At 52.8% G+C, this 18,084-nt stretch overlaps 1 protein-coding gene across 2 annotated transcripts; it reads left to right on the top strand.

The window, feature by feature from the left end:
* Positions 1-2,037: 2,037 nt before the first annotated feature.
* On the top strand, positions 2,038-5,746 carry HES4 (hes family bHLH transcription factor 4). 2 transcript variants are annotated; one of them, XM_045475176.1, is made up of 4 exons: positions 2,038-2,495; positions 2,576-2,671; positions 2,778-2,865; positions 2,962-5,746. In XM_045475176.1, exons 1-4 carry the CDS (start codon positions 2,409-2,411, stop codon positions 3,321-3,323), a joined length of 633 nt encoding a protein of 210 aa, XP_045331132.1. In that variant the 5' UTR covers positions 2,038-2,408; the 3' UTR covers positions 3,324-5,746. The 2 variants fall into 2 exon arrangements, with proteins under 2 accessions (XP_045331132.1, XP_045331133.1); XM_045475177.1 differs by having other exon boundaries at positions 2,040-2,462; positions 2,575-2,671.
* The last annotated feature ends 12,338 nt before the right edge of the window (positions 5,747-18,084 follow it).

The raw sequence follows: 18,084 nt of genomic DNA, 5'->3' as shown, positions 1-18,084 counted from the left end.
AGGGTGGGTGGGGGGGGGGGTGGGGTCCCCTTCGGAAGAACCCTGCCTGACCCCAGCGGCTTTCCAATGCCCCCTCCACTCCTCTCGCATGCTCCTCTGAGGCCGGAAAGGGGAATGGGTAGCCTCATCTGGGTGCCCATGTGTGACTGTGTGGTGGGGAGAACTTTAGCTGCCCCCTGCCCCATCCCTGCACCCCAGGCCGACTGTGGGGGGCATCGGTAGAGGGCAGGGGCAATCTTTGCCTGGCACTAGACTAGAATCAGCCTCGGAATGGGACGAAGGCCTCTGGATGGGACCCCAAAGTGGGACCCCGGGAATGGGTGTTGGGTCAGGGGGCAGCACCAACGACACTCACTATGGAGACCCACAACAGTGGAGGGAACCCTTTCCAAGCTGCCATTTGGCTCATTGCCTTGCTCAGAAAAGGCCCCTGAGGCTCTCAGATCCTTCCTGGAGCCAGAAGCCTCTGCCCGCCCCTTCCCCTCCTCCCTTGGCCTCTGTGGTCCCTTTCCATTTCTAGGGATGCCACTCCCTCACCCTGGGGCCTTGCAAAGCTGCATTCTCCCCAGAAGATCCCACCTTGATGTGAGGTGAAAAGAAAGATTTCTTCTCTCCCAGCAGCCCACCCATTTCTTTCTATCACTTCGAAAGGAATGATTATTTTGCTTGCCCTGTCATCCACCAGATTAGAAGCCCCAGGATAGGCTTCCCCCACCCCAAGGGCTGGCCAGGCCCACAGTGAGCCCCAGAAATGTCTGTGGGATGGATGGCAACACTGCCATCAAGCCACAGTGGACTGGAGACTCTGAGTACTCAACAGAGTATAGGCCAGCAATATAATTCAAAATGAAAATAATATCACAGTACCTGGCTGGCTTGGTCAGTAGAGCATGCGACTCTTGATCTCTGGTTTGTGAGTTTGAGCCTCGCCTTCGGTGTAGAGATTACTTAAATATAAAATCTTAAAAAACCAAAAACCAAACAAAAAACAAAAAGCCAAACCAGAACAAAACCCACCAAAAAAGCCCCCAGAATGAAAACAATATGGAACAGGAAGATAAACATAGTCCCGTTTTTCCCACTATGTCACTATGAAACAGCACATTTTTTTTTTAAGAGAGACAATTTTTTAATGTGTTATTTTAGTTTTTGAGAGACAGAGACAGAGTTTGAGCAGGGAAGGGGCAGAGAGAGAGAGAGAGAGAGAGAGAGAGAGAGAGAGAAGGAGAGAATCAGAAGCAGGCTCCAGGCTCTGAGCCATCAGCACAGAGCCCCATGTGGGACTGGAACTCACTAAGGCGAGATCAGGACCTGAGCCGAAGTCAGACGGTCAACTGACTGAGCCCCCAGCACCCCTGAAATAAGCAGATTTTAGTAGCTGTTCCTCATTTTTTGTGAGCCCTACTTTGCTGTTGGGTAATCTAGACGAATGTGACATCACCGGCCCCATGACATCCCCTTGTCTGGGCTATCACCATGTACCTTCACCAGAGATATCACCTCTGATTATCTGGTGGCATCGCCAGCCTGACCAGGTGACATCCTTACATCTTCCTGCGTGACTGGTGACATCCCTCTACCTGCAGCAGCACCCTCATTGGTTCCATGTCACAATTTAAATGTCCCGTGACGCCACCCTGCCTGCCTCATGACCTTGGGCAGCGGACCTCTGTCCTGCCCATTGGCTGGTGTTCACTGTGTCACAGGCCTTGAGGAGGTGTGCGGGCCGTGGGGACCCCGGGAGGCTAAGCGCGTGGCAGGTCAGATGAGACCCTAGGCCCTGGTGGGGACTGGCGATGGCGGAGGAAAACGGGAGGCCTGTGGACTAAGGCTCGCCAATCCCGGGGCGGGCGGGGGTGGGGCGTGTGACCCACTTCCCCTGGAGAATTCTCCTTTCAGATTTCCCGCGCCGCCCACCGTGAACTCCGCGCCCCACCCCCACCCGGACTCCACTGGGCTTCAGTGAGAGCCTCGCGACTGCGACTCCGCCCCGCCCGGGGAGGGGGGCGGGGCGGGGCGGGGTCCGCTGCCCGGGGCGGGCCGGAGAGGCCCGGCGCAGGCGTGCGGCTCCGGCCGCGGCTGCAGAGGCGGGGGCAGGCGCCCTTCCCGCGTCGTCCCGGCCTAGCTGGAGGCGGGCGCGGGCAGGACGCCTCCGGTGGCCTTTGTCGCGGGCCCGCAGCGCAGGCTTGACTGACGTTTGGTGGGGGCCGCGGCCGGGGGCGGGCGGCCCCGCGCGCAGCCCGCGAGTGTGCTGGGGGGAGCGGGGAGGGGGAGCGCAGCCGCTCATTGGCTGGCGCGAGCGTGGGAAAGAATGCGGAGCCGAGTTCACACGCCCTGCGGCCGCGCCGCCTTAAGTAGCCCGGCGGCCGGCGACGCTCCGCGCGGGCCCGGAGGCGCGGGGGCGCACCATGCCCGCGGAGACCCCGGGGAAGCCGAGAGCCTCGCCGCCGGCCGGAGCGCCGGCTAAGCCCCGGAGCGCGGCGGAACACCGAAAGGTGGGGACCTGCCGGGCGCGGGGTGGGGGGCGTGGGGTGGGGCGGACGCACGCGGGACTCAGCCACAGCCCGGCCCGCAGTCCTCCAAGCCGGTCATGGAGAAGCGGCGCCGAGCGCGCATCAACGAAAGCCTCGCGCAGCTCAAGACCCTCGTCCTGGATGCCTTCAGGAAGGATGTGAGTCGGGGTCCGGAGGTGGGATCGAGGGGCGGAGGGGGGGCGGGTGCCGGGAGCCTGGGCGCGCCGCTGTGTTGCCAGCCGCCCACACCGTCCCTGTCCCCAGAGCTCCCGCCATTCGAAGCTGGAGAAAGCGGACATCCTGGAGATGACCGTGAGGCACTTGCAAAGCCTGCGACGCGTACAGGTGACAGGTGAGGCGCGGGCGGGGCGCGGGAGGGGGAGGTGACGGAAGGCGCTCAGGGCCACCGCGGCGGGAACCGACCGCCTGTCCCCTGCCGCCCCCGCAGCCGCGCTCGGCGCTGACCCCGCCGTCCTGGGCAAGTACCGCGCCGGCTTCAACGAGTGTCTGGAGGAGGTGAATCGCTTCTTGGCCGGCTGCGAGGGCGTCCCGGCTGACGTGCGTTCTCGCCTGCTGGGCCACCTGGCGGCCTGCCTGCGCCAGCTGGGGCCCTCGCGCCGCCCCGTCCCCCCGGCCCAGTTCTACGGCTGCCCGCCGCTCGCGGCCTTCGACGGTCCCTTCTTCCCCCTGCCGCGCCCCGGGTCGGTCTTGGCGCTGCGGCTCCCGCCAGGCCTGACCGGGGCGCCCCTCGCCGCCCCCAGGGCTGGCCTGCAGGGCCGGGGCGCGCCTTGGAGGCCGTGGCTGCGGTGAGGACTGTAGCAGAAGCTGCACCCCGTTCTAGGGCCGCGGCCTTTGCCGGGAGTGGACCAGAGAGTATTTGTTTCCAGGGCCCACATTGAGAGAGTTTTTATCTTTTTTTGTCCTTGTGAAGAGTCTAGTCTGACGTCTCTTTCAGCGCTTAGCTGGGGGTGGGGGTGGGGGTGGGGGCGGTCTGCTGGTTACTTTGCGCTGGACTTCCGGGGCGGGACTTCGGGTGGCTCTTCCCCACAGTTTGCACCCTCGGGTCGGCCCTTCCCTTCCCCTCCCCCCCCCCCCCCCCCCCCCCCCCCCCCCCGCCCAGCCTGGCTGGTGCGCCTGCGACGGTTCAGAGGCCAGCGACCCTCCTAGAAGTGGGGGGGGGGGGGGGGGTGAGAGGCCCCTCAGGAGGCTCAGCGGGAAGGTGACAGTCATCACGTTTCCCAGAATGTATTCCAGCGTGGGAAAGCAGTTGTGCAGCGTCATTGGGCAAGATGTTTGTTTGTTTGTTTTTGTTTTTTTAAGGTACTTTACCCCACTCCCACTTCTGTGGACCTTGGAAGGTGGAGACATAGTCACACACTTGTCTTGGGCAGCTGAGCTGTGGCCAGAGTCAAAAGCTTGCCCTGAAGCTTCAGCACTGGCCTGGTCCACTTCCTACTTGGTCTCTTGGTTCCTTCAACACAAAGCTCCCAGGACTGAGTCAGCCCCAGGGCAGCATCTGCCCAGGAGGGGGTGTCTGAGCCCTGGGGACAAGGAACTGGGGCAAGACTAGCAAAGAACACTTAGTGCTAGCGGTGGGAGGGGGAGGGGTACTCCCCCACCAGAGTCCAGTCTTGACGCGTGCCCTGGGAGGGAGGTCTCTGCTAGTGGGAGAAGACTGGAGGGTGGTCCCGCCCGTGCCTTTTTCCTGAGTACCTACTGTGTCAGCCATACAGTGCCAGGCAGTGATACTAGGCAGCATTGGACATCAGCCCTGGAGTCACTGTCCTGCGGTCCCAGGTCTTCCTGAGCTGCTGCAGGGGGCTGTGCTCCAGGTGCAACGAGGGGGTGTTCTGAGCCACATAGGCTGAGACTGGAGTGTCTCACCCTGAGCCCATCTGAGGCTGCGCCAAGATTCATTTCCCAACTGCAGCCGAGTTCATCAGATGGTTGCCTGCCTCCTGCTTGGCCAGGGCTCTTCAGGGAGAAAGGGTGGGTCACTGACAGAGGTTAGTCTGCTGCTCCTCCAGTGGCCTCCGTGGCCGTGTCATAGGCGGGAATCACCTGGTTCTCCTACACTCAGCCATGCTCACCTGTCAGGGACTTCCAAGTCCCCACCAAGCTTGTCTTCCCCGCCCTCTGGCTGCTTTGCCCATCTCCCTGAGAGTCAAGGACCTGGGTCAGTGGTGCTAGATGGTGGCAGCCACGTGGGCCTTGGAGATACACACGTTCAGTGATCCTGGCCCTGGCGGAACCTCAAAGTAGTCCCTCTGTCTCGGAGCTGCAGCTCTGGCAGGGCCGTGGGGAAAGAACAGGTGAACAAGGCCTGGGAAGCCCTCTTTGGCAAGAGACCTGCCCAGGGTCTATTGCTGGAGCAGGGAGCTCAGCTTGGTTGGGGGAGAGCAGTTGCTCAGGGAGGGCCTCAGTGCAGAAGAGGGGTGGGGGGGGGATGTGAAGCCTGGTGGGGGGGAGGGCTGCTGGGTGGGTAGAGTTTGTACAAAGCAGGGGCCCACACACCCTGCAGGAAAGAGAGGGTCCTCCCTACCTGTGTGGCCAAATGAAAAAGAGCCACCTGGGGAAATCACCTGGAACTTGGGGCTGTCATGCTCTCCCTCCTCCCATAAAAGGGCAGTGATAACTCTAGACCAGATCCCTGGTGTCCCATTTCCTGCCTGTCTTACTCCCTGTCCTTCCCACCCCCACCTGCACCCCCATGCTACCTTTACTTCCTGTTTCTGGTAATGTCTGAACGCTGTTGCCAAAGGGAGATTTGCAGTGAGGACCCTCCAAGGGTCTCTCAGGCTCTGTCGGGGACCACACACAGTTCCTCAGCCACACAAGCCCCTTCGGAACTCTGTGTCTTTGAACTCAGCCTTCTGGCTGGAATTCTCTCCCCACTTTCCCACCGGTCTCCGTGGGCTCCAGAGGCCAGGGCCATGTCTGTGTCAACCACCTTTGTCCTCACAGTTGCTTGGAATGGCTCAATTCATACTGACTTGATTAATTTGGATGGAGTCAGGAGGTTTGAGAAGAGCGTCTTTTGTTATTTTTGAGGTATAGGTGATGTACGATGTTATATTAATTTCAGGGGTTCAACATACAGTGCTCGCTGTGATTGGAGTAGCCACCGTCTGTCAGGGTACAAAGTTATTACGGTATTATTGAGCATATTCCCTGTGCTGTACTTTTCATCGTGACTTATTTATTTTATTTAAAAAAATTTTTTTTTTAATTTATGAAGTTTATTTATTTTGGGAGAGAGAGAGAGCAGGGGAGGCACAGAGAGAGAGGGAGAGAATCCCCGCAGGCTCTGCATTGCCAGTGCAGAGCCCGATGCAGGGCTCGAACCCACGAAACAACGAGATCATGACCTAAGCCGAAACCAAGAGTCAGACGCTTAACTGATTGAGCCACCCAGCTGCCCCAATTTTAAAAAAATTTTTAAATGTTTATTTTACTTATTTTGAGAGAGAGTGTGAGCAGGGGAGGGGCAAACATGGAGGGAAAGAGAGAATCCCAAAGCAGGCTCCTTATGGTTGGTGCAGAGCCCGATGTGGGACTCAAACTCACGAGCTGCAGGATCATGATCTGAACGGACGAGAGTCAGACACTTAACCGACGGAGCCACCCAGGCACCCCGGTGACTTATTTATTATATAACTGGAAGTTTGTACCTCTTGATCCCCATTGCCTGTTTCACATAGCCCCCCACCCACCTTCCCTCTGACAACCACCAGTTTGTTTCTCTGTATTTGAATCTGTTTTTTTAAATTTTTTTTTCAACGTTTATTTATTTTTGGGACAGAGAGAGACAGAGCATGAACGGGGGAGGGGCAGAGAGAGAGGGAGACACAGAATCAGAAACAGGCTCCAGGCTCTGAGCCATCCGCCCAGAGCCCGACGCGGGGCTCGAACTCACGGACCGCGAGATCGTGACCTGGCTGAAGTCGGACGCTTAACCGACTGCGCCACCCAGGCGCCCCAGAATCTGTTTTTTTAAAGATTTTATTTTTTAAGTAATCTCTACACCAAATACGGGGTTTGAACTCACAACCCCGAGATCAAGAGTAGCGTGCTCCGATTAAGTCAGCCAGGTGCCCCAAGAGTCTATTTTTTGATCATTTGTCTTGTTTTTTAGATTCCACCTGCAAGTGAAAGCACATGGTATTTATCTTTTTCTGTCTGACTCATTTCACTTAGCACAATACCTTCTGGGTCTGTGTTGTCACAAATGGCAAGGTCTCATTCTTTTTTATAGCTGAGAGCGGTGTCATTCTTGCTGAGATTCGGGAGGTCTGAGCCAGCACAGCTCAGCCTGAAGCTGGCCCCCTCCCCAGCCTGCCCCTTCTCAGCAGCTGAGGGCACCTGGTTTTCAGGAACAGCATCCTTGCCTCCGGCTGTGGAGAGCATCCCACCCCTCCCCACGCCCAGCCTGGACACCAGCCCAGTCCAGCAGACCCCCTCCAGCAGTTTCTACAAGGCCTCAGTGGGAGGAGTTATGGCCCCAGGTTTGCAGTAATCCCTCCCTCATCAGGGGTTCTCCTTCCCACACTCCCCACTCTTCCACCCGTTTCTGCCCCCTCCACCCCCACCCCAGCCCCCAGATGGGCTCTTGGTTATTCCTTTGACTCCAGCCTCCTACCCAACCAGCCAGCTATTTCTGTCTCAGCGTTTGCCCTGCAGACACTTAGGAAGCACCGTCTCCTGGCCAGGCTGTGTGGTAGGAGTGGGGGAGGGGTCCGGACCTCCTCCTCCTGGGTCGGTTCCCTTCCATGAGCAGGCAGAGTCTCATTCAGTATCTGCGTTTCCTTCCAGCCCAGTTCCTGGCAAGGATCAAGGGTCAATAAATGTGTGCTGAATCCATACGCACGGTCAGCAGAATTGCCTGCCTCTGTGGGTGTGGGAGCCCTGTTTGTCCGGGTCCCTTCTGCCTGTGGGGCCAGAGCTGGGGGACCAATCGATGACAGCAAATCCTAGGTTTTTGGAATTTGGAGAATCAGTCCCTATGGTGACAGAAGAATAGGTCCATGAAACTGCAGTCAGTTGGAAATTCAGAGTAGGGGAGGGGCTGGGCTGTTTGGAGCCCTGATTTGTGAGAGGTGAGGCCTTCGCTCTGGCACCAAAGCTGCAGTGGCCGCCCTGATTGTCTCCGGGCCCCGGCAGCCTCCTCCCGTCACCTGGCAAGCTGTGCCTCACTCTGACTCCAGGACCTGCTCCTTTCCAGAGGGGAAAGCTGAGCTGAAAGTTCCCACAGCTGTGTCTGGCTTCTCTGTCTCTGCTCCCCAGACTGTATCCATCCTGGGATGTACCGTGGTCAAGGAAAAAGGCCTTGGAGTCGACCACTTCCTGGAAGGCCACCGGTGGTCCCCTCCTGGTTTGCAGCCTTGTGAATGTGACCAATAAGGTCCTGCAGAAGTGACGGGATGTCTCTTTGAGGTTAGGCTGCAGGTACATCTTGTTCTGTGTCAGCCATATTCACTCTGGGGGAGGCCAGCTGTCCTTTAGTGTGGAGAGGCCAACACAGTGTGGACCTGAGTGAGAGTGAGTTTAGAAGTAGGTTCTCCAGCCCCTCGAGGCTTCAGGTGAGATCCCAGCCACTTTCAACATCTTGACAACAACTTAATGAGAGATCCTGAGCCAGAACCACCCAGCTGAGCAGCTCCTGGACTCCTGTCTCAGAAACTGTGTGATGTGTCGTTTTAAGCTATCATACGTTAATTTGTTATGTGGCAGTAAGTAACAATAAGTTGTACGTAAAATAAATAATAGCGATAAACAGCTAACGTACCCACGGTCACCTGACGAGTCATCCCCACCTGCCTTCCTGACAATGGAATGGTGGAAGAGGTTGGGTGGGGGTGAGGACTGGACTTTTGGGGAGAGTAACCCCAGAAATAGTCCCTACAGCTGTGGTCATAAGCGGAGGGTGGATTGATTCTGCTTTTGGCCAGTCTGGCTTTGATCTGGAAGCAGTTCCTAGCAAGCCCCAAGTGGATGGGTACAGTGACAGGTCCAGGGCCCTGCCATGGTGCTGACCAGCCACAGTCCGGGTCCACCCCTGAGGGATCCAGGTGAGACTGGGGATCCTTTCTGTGGTGTAAGTGATAGGGCACCCTGAGTCAGAGCATGGGGTTGGGGATTCACAGGCTACAGGTTTCCAGTAGATGAGGGATGCTTCATGCTAGAGCCACAGCGCGTACCACCCTGGATGGGCAGCTGGCCCTGCCCCCCCCCCCCCCCCCCCCCAGCACAGACCCTGTGACACTCAGGCCACACTGCGCTTCTCCTCGGTGGGGTGCCTCAGTTCTTTTGGCAGCCTGGTAACCATGGTTACCAAAAAGTACCTGGTTGCTGCTGCCTCGAAGGTGTTTCCTCCTGGTGTCCCACCTGACGCCCGCCTACCTGGTCGCTTTGGGCTCATTTCCTGGGCCTCCACAGTCAGGAGTCTTTTTTTTTTTTTTTTTTTTTTTAATGTTTTTAACGTTTATTTATTTTTGAGACAGAGAGAGACAGAGCATGAACAGGGGAGGAGCAGAGAGAGAGGGAGACACAGAATCTGAAACAGGCTCCAGGCTCTGAGCTGTCAGCACAGAGCCCGACGCGGGGCTCGAACTCACGGACTGTGAGATCATGACCTGAGCCGAAGTCGGACTCTTAACCAACCAAGCCACCCAGGCGCCCCTAGGAGTCTTAATGTCTGTGTGGGGAGATAGGGGCTCAGCAAGGAGTAGAAAGTCAGTGTTGGACGCTTGAAGCCCTGGGCTTGATCCTCATCAAGCCCTGACCTTAATGTAACGGAGGTTCACACACCTGAGCCAGCAGGAACATCCTACCCAGTGGGCCAGGAAGGGGAACCTCCCTGCAGCTGCTTGTGCCGGCCAGAGGCTGGTGGAGAGGAACGCTTCTCCAGCTCTGCCTCTCCCCGCACTCACGGTCCCCCCAGCATCCCTTGCCCTGTTTATTTTTTAATGTTTATTTACTGTGTGAGAGAGAGAGAGTGGGGAAGGGGCAGAGGGAGAGGGAGAATCTCAAGCAGACTCCATGCTGTCGGCGCAGAGCCTGACGGCAGGGCTCGATCCCACAAACTGTGACCTTGAACTAACAACAAAAAAAGCGCCCGGGAGCCAAAATCAAGAGTCGGGCGCTTAACCGGCTGAGCTAGGCCCTGCCAGGCCCTGTTTAGCACAGTGAGGGGGAGCTCAGCAGCCCCTGGATGTAGGGAGGTGGCAGTGTCCATCCCAGCCCCCGCGCTCACCCCCCAACTTGTGCCAAACACTCACACCCAGGGGCCTGGGGGCTGACTGGACTCCCTTCTCATTGTTCTTTGAGGCCGCGCGCCCTGCAGCGGGTGCCCTGGACCTCAGCTCTGCTGCCAGTCTAGGGTCAGGAAAAGTGTCACGTATGTAAGTTCTGGCCGAGCTTCTTTCTGTACATTGAGACCAGCTCTGAATGCGACGCTGGGGTGGGACAGGCCATCATCTGGCTGCGTGAGCAAGCAATTTCCTTCTCTCCTTTTCTGCTTTGGGAAAAGGGAAAGTTCCATGAATTGGCTCTAGGAGTTTGGTTTGTAAAATTAAGAGGTGAGGGTCACATCCCAGGATCTGAGCTGACCAGTCTGCCCACTTAGAGCTGGCAATCTTTGGGCAGACTTTTCCTGGAAGAGGGCCCTCACCAAAACCAGACCCCCTTTGGCACCCTGATCTCGGACTTCCAGGTTCCAGAACTGTGAGACATATGTTTCTGTTGTGGATAAGCCGCCCAGCCTGTGGTCCCCAGAGGATTAGACACCAGAGCTAACTGTTACCAAGTAGACTGGTGGCAGGAGGCTGTTGCTGACTTTCCAGAAGTCGCCGGGCGAATGCCTGCCCCTCTGAAGACAGAAACTAAGGTTCGGATGTCTAGGCTAATGCTCTTTTGTGTATGTGGCTCCTCCCTGGCACTAGGGTACACAGAAGGACCCCCCGCAGAGGGCACACACGGGGTCCTTCCCTGGCACACAGGCACAGACAGTTGGGAGGGTGGGGCCTGAGGAGCCGTGGGCTTCCCCCCAACCCCCATGAGCCTCATCACCTGCCTCCAATCTGACCTTTTCCCCAAAGGCAGCAAGGCAGCTTTCTCCTGGGTGGGGAGACCTGCCTGCCCAGCATGAGCCCCAGAACTCTGGGGAATGTCTGGGCCGCCCCCGTCTGGAGCTTGGGAGGGTTGTGTGAAATGAACGAAATAGTGCCAGAATGTTCCAGTCCCCAAGAAGTTCTTAGAGCTGGCAGCTGTGACTGCGCGGCCTGTGGCTGCAACTGCGTGTGCACGTGGTAACTGGGCTGTGGGTTTCTTGGCTGCCATCCAATGGAGTCTGGGGGACACAGTCCCCTCAGACCTGCAATGTGATGTCGGGGGAAGTTTGGAGAACGAAGGTGGTGGGGGGGGGGGGCGGAGAAGCAGTTACCTGCTGTTCCTAGAGCAGCACCTGCCTCTGGGCTTCCAGGGGTTGTCCCGCCTAGAACTGGGCTCCACCTGGGCGGGTGACTGAGGGGGACAGACATGCAGTGCCAGAGACACACAGTGCCACGGTCAGAGCTAGAGACCGAGTTACATAGAGATAGAGACCCCCTCAGAGGTGGCCAAGGCCTCTCCCACAAAGACATACAGACTCAGACCGTCTCTCCCATGTCCTTGAACTTCCTTCAGTGTGCTCTGTGTTTGGGAAGGCCACAGACATGCATCCCCCACCCACAATCTCTGGGTGGGGCACCCGTGTTGGGCACCCCCTCAAGGTCTTGTCAGCACAGGAGTGGTTGAGGGAAGGCTTCTAGCACAGACTGATACTGAATTTTATTTCTGTCACTTCGTTGTGTGACCTTGGGCAAGTTACAGAATCTCACATGTAAAATAAGGTTAGTAATAGTACCTCCCTGGTAGTGCTGTGTGGTTGAAGGGATTAAGTAAATAATCTGCATAATGACAGTTGTTTCCCGCAAAGATGGAGTAGCAGGGACCAGATGTACTTTCTTGCCTGAAACAACTAAAAACTGGGCAGAATATATGAGATAGTAGGCTTTTCCCTCAGTAGGGTCCCTGAGAAGTGAGAAACCAGTGAAGTGAGCCCTGTGTTGCCCCGGGTGTCAGAAGACGGTGTTTAGGCCTTGACCTCAGGGAGGGGAAGCCAGGCAGAGCTTAGCAGACTTCCTGAGTCCAGGAGGCAGAGCTGACAGGGTGGGGCTGAGGGGACCACTGCGGCTGGAGTCCTGTGACAGAGTGTCAGCAAGGAGAGAGAAGCCACAGAGGGGACTCCAGAGACATGCAGAGGGTCTCCCTGAAGGCTGATTGGATCACACTGGGAGGAAACTCCTTGAGGCCAGGAAAGGAGCCACCAGAAACGATTAGAGAGAAAAATCCTCTGAGTTTACCCCAGGCTCATCTCTAGCCAGATTGGAAAAGCCCGTAATTCATAGGCCACATGGTAGAGTATTCAGAAGGACTTGTTCCAGTAGTGAGGGATAATTAGCCTTACAGTGAGTGCTGTTCCTAATAAAGTTTATGAACAAGGCCCCAGGGGATCAAGCTGTCTCCAGACAAAGCCCCAGAACAAAGCCCAGGAATATCTATTGGAACACAGAAATATCCAGCACCCAACAATTACTATTCATGATGTCTGGCAGCCAGTAAAAAATTACCAGGCATACAAGGAAGCAGGAAAATATGACCCATGATAGGAGAAAAATCGATCAGTCGAAGTAAACCAGAAATGTCACAGGTAATAGAAACAGTAGACAAAGACATTAAAACTGTTGTTACAGTCATAGTTCATATGTTCAAGAAGCTACAGGAAAGACTGAAGGTTTGAGAGACCTTCATAGAAACCCACTGAGCTTCTAGACGTGGGTGTGATGGCAGATTAGACATTGAGGAGGAAAATACTAGTAATAGTGAACTGCAAATATACCCAAACCCATTCAAAGTGAAAGAGACTTAAAAAGTGGAAAAGAAGTGAAGACAAGAAAAGCACATTAGCTAGTTGTGGGACAACTTCAAGTGGCTTAATATACATGTAATTGGAGTCCAAGAAGGAGGAGGAAGAGGAGGCAAAAAACAACAACAACAAAAAACCACTGAGAGAAATAATGAATAGAATTTTTCCAATATTGATGTAAACTATAAACCCACAGATCCAAGAAGCTCATTGAAACTCAAGCCTAAGAAATTTGAAGAAAACTACGTCAAGGAGCCACATAATCAAACTGCTGCGATACGGGGCGAAAACAATGGTGTCCATTCTTGCCACTTCTGTCCGGCGGTGGAGGGAGTTCAAGCCAATTAGGCAAGGAAATGAAATAGAAGTCACCCGTATCAGACAGGAAGAAGTAAAGGTGCCTGTGTTCAAGTGACATGACCTTACATGCAAAGAAATCCACTAGGAAAACTATTAAAACTAATACATGAATTAAGTGAGGTTGCAGGGTGCAAAATAGATATTTTAAAAATCAGTAGTATTTCTAAACACTGGCATCAAATACTTTTGAAAATGAAATTAAGAAATCTTTCACTAATAATAACATCAAAAAGAATAAAATACTTAGGAATATATTTAATAAAAAGTGCAAAATTCAGGCTTTAAAACAACAGAACGTTTACTGAAAGAGATTAAAGAAGTTCTAAATAAATGAAAAGGTATGTCATGGATCAGAAGATTAAACATTGTTCAGATATTGATACTTCACAGGGGTGCCTGGGTGGCGTAGACAATTGAACATCTGGCCCTTGATCTCAGCTCAGGTCATGATCTCATGGTTTATGGGTTCCAAGCCGCCGCATCAAGCTCCGTGTCTCTGCTTCTCCTGCTCGCTCTCTCCCTCTCTCTCTCTCTCTCTCTCTCTCTCTTTCTCAAAATACATAAACTTAAAAAAAAAAGATGCTAATACTTTACAAATAGGCCTTTGGTTTTAATGCAATCTCTAACAAGGTTTTAGCTAAGATTTTTGCAGAAACAGACAAGCTGAATTTCCAAATTCATATGGAAATTTAAGCAACCCTGAATATCCAAAATGGTCTTGAAAAAGAAAAGCAAAGTTGGAGGGCTCAAACTTCCTGATTTCAAAACTTACGACAAAGCAATAATAATTAAGACAGTGTGGAACTAGCATGAGGTTAAGCGTAGTGACTGGTGGAATAGAACCGAGAGTTCAGAAATGAGCCGTCAGATTTACAGTCAGTTCATTTTCAACAAGAATGTCAGGACAACCTAATGTGGGAAGAGTCATTTCAACAAATGTTGGGACAGCTGATCAGCCATTCCCTTCCTCACACGATACACAGAAATTAACTCAAAGCAGATACTACACATAAATGTAAGAGCTAAAACTTTCGTAAAATGTTTAGAAGAAAATGATCTTGGGTGATGAAGGGCCTTAAGCAAAGCCTTTTTAGGCATGATACTAAAAGCATAAGTGACAAAAGAGAAAGGATAAACTGAACTTTGTAAAATTAAAACCTGTGCCTCAACAGGCATTATCCAAAAAAATTTGAAAGACAGAGGAGAAAAACATTGCAAAACATGCGTATAATATATAAATATGTATTAATAGGTATTATATATATATAATATATAGATAACTCTCAACTCAATAATAAAAAGACAACCCAACTAAAAAAAAATGGGTGAAAAATCTGAACAGACATTTCTCCAAAGATATATAAATGGCCAACAAACACCTGAAAAGCCACTCAGCATCATAGCCATCATGGAAATTTAAATCAAAACCACAATGAGATACCACTTCACACCCACCAGGATAGGTATAATTAAAAAGGGGCGTCTGGGTGGCTCAGTCGGTTGAGTGTCTGACTCTTGATTTCAGCTCGGGTCACAAGCCCAGGGTCCTAAGATTGAGCCCTGCATTGGGCTTTGCGCTGAGCTCTGAGCCTGCCTAAAATTCTCTCTCACCCTCTGCCCCTCTCCCCCACTGGTGGTTTCTCTCTCTCCCTCTCAAAAAAAAAAAAAAAAAAAAACAACAAAAAGACTGGCCCCGTCAGTACAGCATGTGACTCTTGATCTCAGGGTCATGAGTGAGAGCCCCACATTGGGTATAGAGATTATTATTTACTTATTTTTTTTAATGTTTATTTATTTTTATTTTTTTTTTTTAATTTTTTTTTTTTAACGTTTATTTATTTTTGGGACAGAGAGACACAGAGCATGAACGGGGGAGGGGCAGAGAGAGAGGGAGACACAGAATCGGAAACAGGCTCCAGGCTCTGAGCCATCAGCCCAGAGCCCGACGCGGGGCCCGAACTCACGAACCGTGAGATCGTGACCTGAGCCGAAGTCGGACGCTCAACCAACTGAGCCACCCAGGCGCCCCTAATGTTTATTTATTTTTGAGAGAGAGAGACACACACAGAACTCCAGGCTCCAGGCTCTGAGCTGTCAGCACAGAACCCGAGGCAGGGCTCGAACTCACGAACTGCGAAATCATGACCTGAGCTGAAGTCGTACGCTTAACCGACTGAGCTACCTAGGTGCCCAAGATTACTGTGAAAAATAATAAAATAAAATTAAAAAAAATGTTAAAGTACAGATGGGGGTGTTAGCAAACTTGTGGAGAAATTAGAACACTTTTACATTGTTGATAAGAATGTAAAATGGTGCAGCCATTTTATTTATTTATTTGATATTTTCTTTTTTCAACTTATTTTTTATGGCTCAAGCACAATTAGTTTTTTGTTTTTTATCCAAGTTAGTTAACATGCAGTATAATAATGATTTCAGGAATAGAATTTAGCGATTCATCACTTACACCCAGTGCTCATCCTGACAAGTGTCCTCCTTAATGCCCATCCCCCATCGAGCCCATCCCCCCACCCAGTGCCCCTCCAGCAGCCCTTAGTTTGTTCTCTGTATTGAAGAGTCTCTTATGGTTTGTCTCCCTCTCTGTTTTTATCTTATTTTTGCCTCTCTTCCCCTATATTCATGTTTTGTTTCTTAAATTCCACATATGAGTAAAGTCATATATTTATCTTTCTCTGACTGACTTATTTCTGTTAGCATAATAGTTCTGGACAGTGTCACCTAACTATAGTTACCAAATGCAGATTGGTGGTTACCTTGGGAGTAGGGGAAGGAGGTATCACCAAGAGCATAGGAACCTTTAGGGGTGATGAGCATGTTCACTCTCTGGATTATGGTGATGGCTTCCTGGGCATCACAAATGTCAAAACTTAGCAAATTTTACACTCAAATATGTGCAGTTTATTGTATGTAAGTTATACCTCAATAAAACTTTTTTTTTTTTAAAGTTAAAAGCTCATAATTTGTGTGAAGCGTTTACGACTGCTTGGCATGTGGGGTGTCTGGCTGGCTCATTTGGTAGAGCATGGGAATCTTGATCTCAGGATTTCAGCCTCGTGAGTTCAAGCCCCGTGTTGGGAGTGGAGTCTACTTAAAATAAAACTTAAAGAAAAGAGAAAGGCTCCTTGGCACATAATAGCTACTCATCGGAAGTGGCTTACTTTTACTGTCTCAAGTTCAAGGGCTCAAGGGGACTACATGGCTTCAGGAAAGGGAGCCTAGCATCCCCTAAGTGTCCATTCCCTCAGACCTGGGTAAGGGCCGGAAGGGCTGAGCTCTGTCTGCTTCCGGTGGAACTCTGGTGCCCTCATGTGGTCCCTGGGGGTACAGCAGGCTGCCCTCTGCTTCCCTCTCCCTGCACCTTTCCCCCTGCTTGGGCCCATGCTCCCGGCTCCATGGAATGTGTGTCTGACTGCCCATCTATCCATCACTTGTTCCCCCTGGCCCAGGTCTCCACCAAGACTTAACATCCACTGTGGAACATATCCTGATGTGCTATAGAGCTCTGCCTGGTTTCCTCCTCCTACAGCAGACATCCCTCCACTGCCCCCCACGATGAGGTCCTCCAAGATTGGGTGGGAGAGGAGGAAAGGAAAGCCTCTGGGTAGAGCTCAGTCCTCACGTGGCCTCACCCTAGTCCCCCTGCTCCCTCCCCGCAGTCTCAGAGCTGGTCTCCCTGCCTCTCCCAGGGCAGCCAGGGCAATTGTTAAAAAGCCCCTGTCCCAAACCCTCCAAACCTCCTCACCTTATGGGGCTCCAACCCCATGTGGGGCTGTGCTGCTTTGCCCCTGTAGACAGATAAGCCCACACACGTGTGCCACCCAAGCCTTGACATGGCACTGGGCCAACTAGGTGTCCACACGGAGACAAAAAAGTGTGGCAGGACCTCCCATCAATACCAGGTGGGTTGCAGATACAATTTGAAAGCTAAAACGGCAAAGCTGTAACAAAATGTACAAGGACACCTTTATGAAATCTTCATGACTTTGGGGCAGGCAAAGGTTCTTTAAAAGAACGGAAATGGTGATACCATAAAGGAAGCTGTTGATCACTTGCACCACATTAAAATTTAAAACTGTTTACCAAAAGGCACTGTTAAGAGAGTGAGAATGTGAGACTGAGGGAAGGTATTGATAATACAGACAGCGGTGAGGCGTTCTCGTCCAGAGTGCACAAGCCCTACAAACCAGTGAGGAGAAGGCATATGAAGGTGGCACAAGCACCGAGAAGACACACCCTCAAGGGAATAGAAAGGCCAGGGGCCAAAGGGAATGTGGATTAAATGGCGGTGTGGCATGACCACGGAGCCACCAGAGCGCCGAGTGGCAGAGACGGCGGTCCGTGAGGACGCGCAGCACAGAGACGACCTGCGCGTGTCCTGCAGTCGGAGCAGATGCACAGCCACTCGGGAAACCGTCGGGCAGTGGCTTCTGAAGCTGAGCAAGCTCGCCGCCCGACCCGACCCTCTGGCCTCTCCGAGGCCAAGTACACAGGTTTTCCGAGAGAAACGTTCGGGCACGTTTGCGACTGTGAAGTGGAAACAACCCAAATCTCCTTCCACAGAAACATGATGCAGAGACGAGGCCACTGTCGGTGGTGAAACTGACCAGCACAGCCCCCGAGGTGCCTGACTCCGAATCACGTTGAGGCTCCGAGGAGGCAGACGTGAGATTGTAGAAAATACACATATTCGTTTCTGCTCCCAGTTCCTGGCCCAGAGCTACTGAAACCCTTGTGAATTCCTAAGTGATAAGAGCACCAGGACCACCTTTTGTTCTAATGAGCTGACTCCGGGTGGGCCCTGGGATAGAGATACTCACCAGAAGGACCCGCCATGATTAGAAGCTTGGAAATTTCAGCCCCAGCAGCACCCCCTCTTCCGGAGAGAGAGGGGCTGGAATTGGATTTAATGACCCATCATGCCTATGTGAGGAAGCCTCCATAAAATCCCGATCGTATGGGGTTCACAGCGTTTCCATGTTGCTGAACATGTGCAGGTGTGGGGGGAGTGGCACCCAGGCCATAATTCACCCCACGCATCTCTTCCATCCGGCTGTTCATCTGTACCCTTTATCATACCCTCGTACAGTAAACCGGTAAACGTAAGTAAATGTTTCCCTGACTTCCGTGAGCTGCTCTAGTAAGTTAATCAAATCCAAGGGGGAAGGGTCATGGGAAACTGGTTCGTAGCCAACAAGTTGTGGGTGACCTGGGGACCCACTACCTGTGACT

Source organism: Leopardus geoffroyi, chromosome C1, assembly GCF_018350155.1.
Source record: "Leopardus geoffroyi isolate Oge1 chromosome C1, O.geoffroyi_Oge1_pat1.0, whole genome shotgun sequence".
Lineage (NCBI taxonomy): Eukaryota > Metazoa > Chordata > Mammalia > Carnivora > Felidae > Leopardus > Leopardus geoffroyi.
This window is presented reverse-complemented; position numbering and strand designations above follow the sequence as displayed.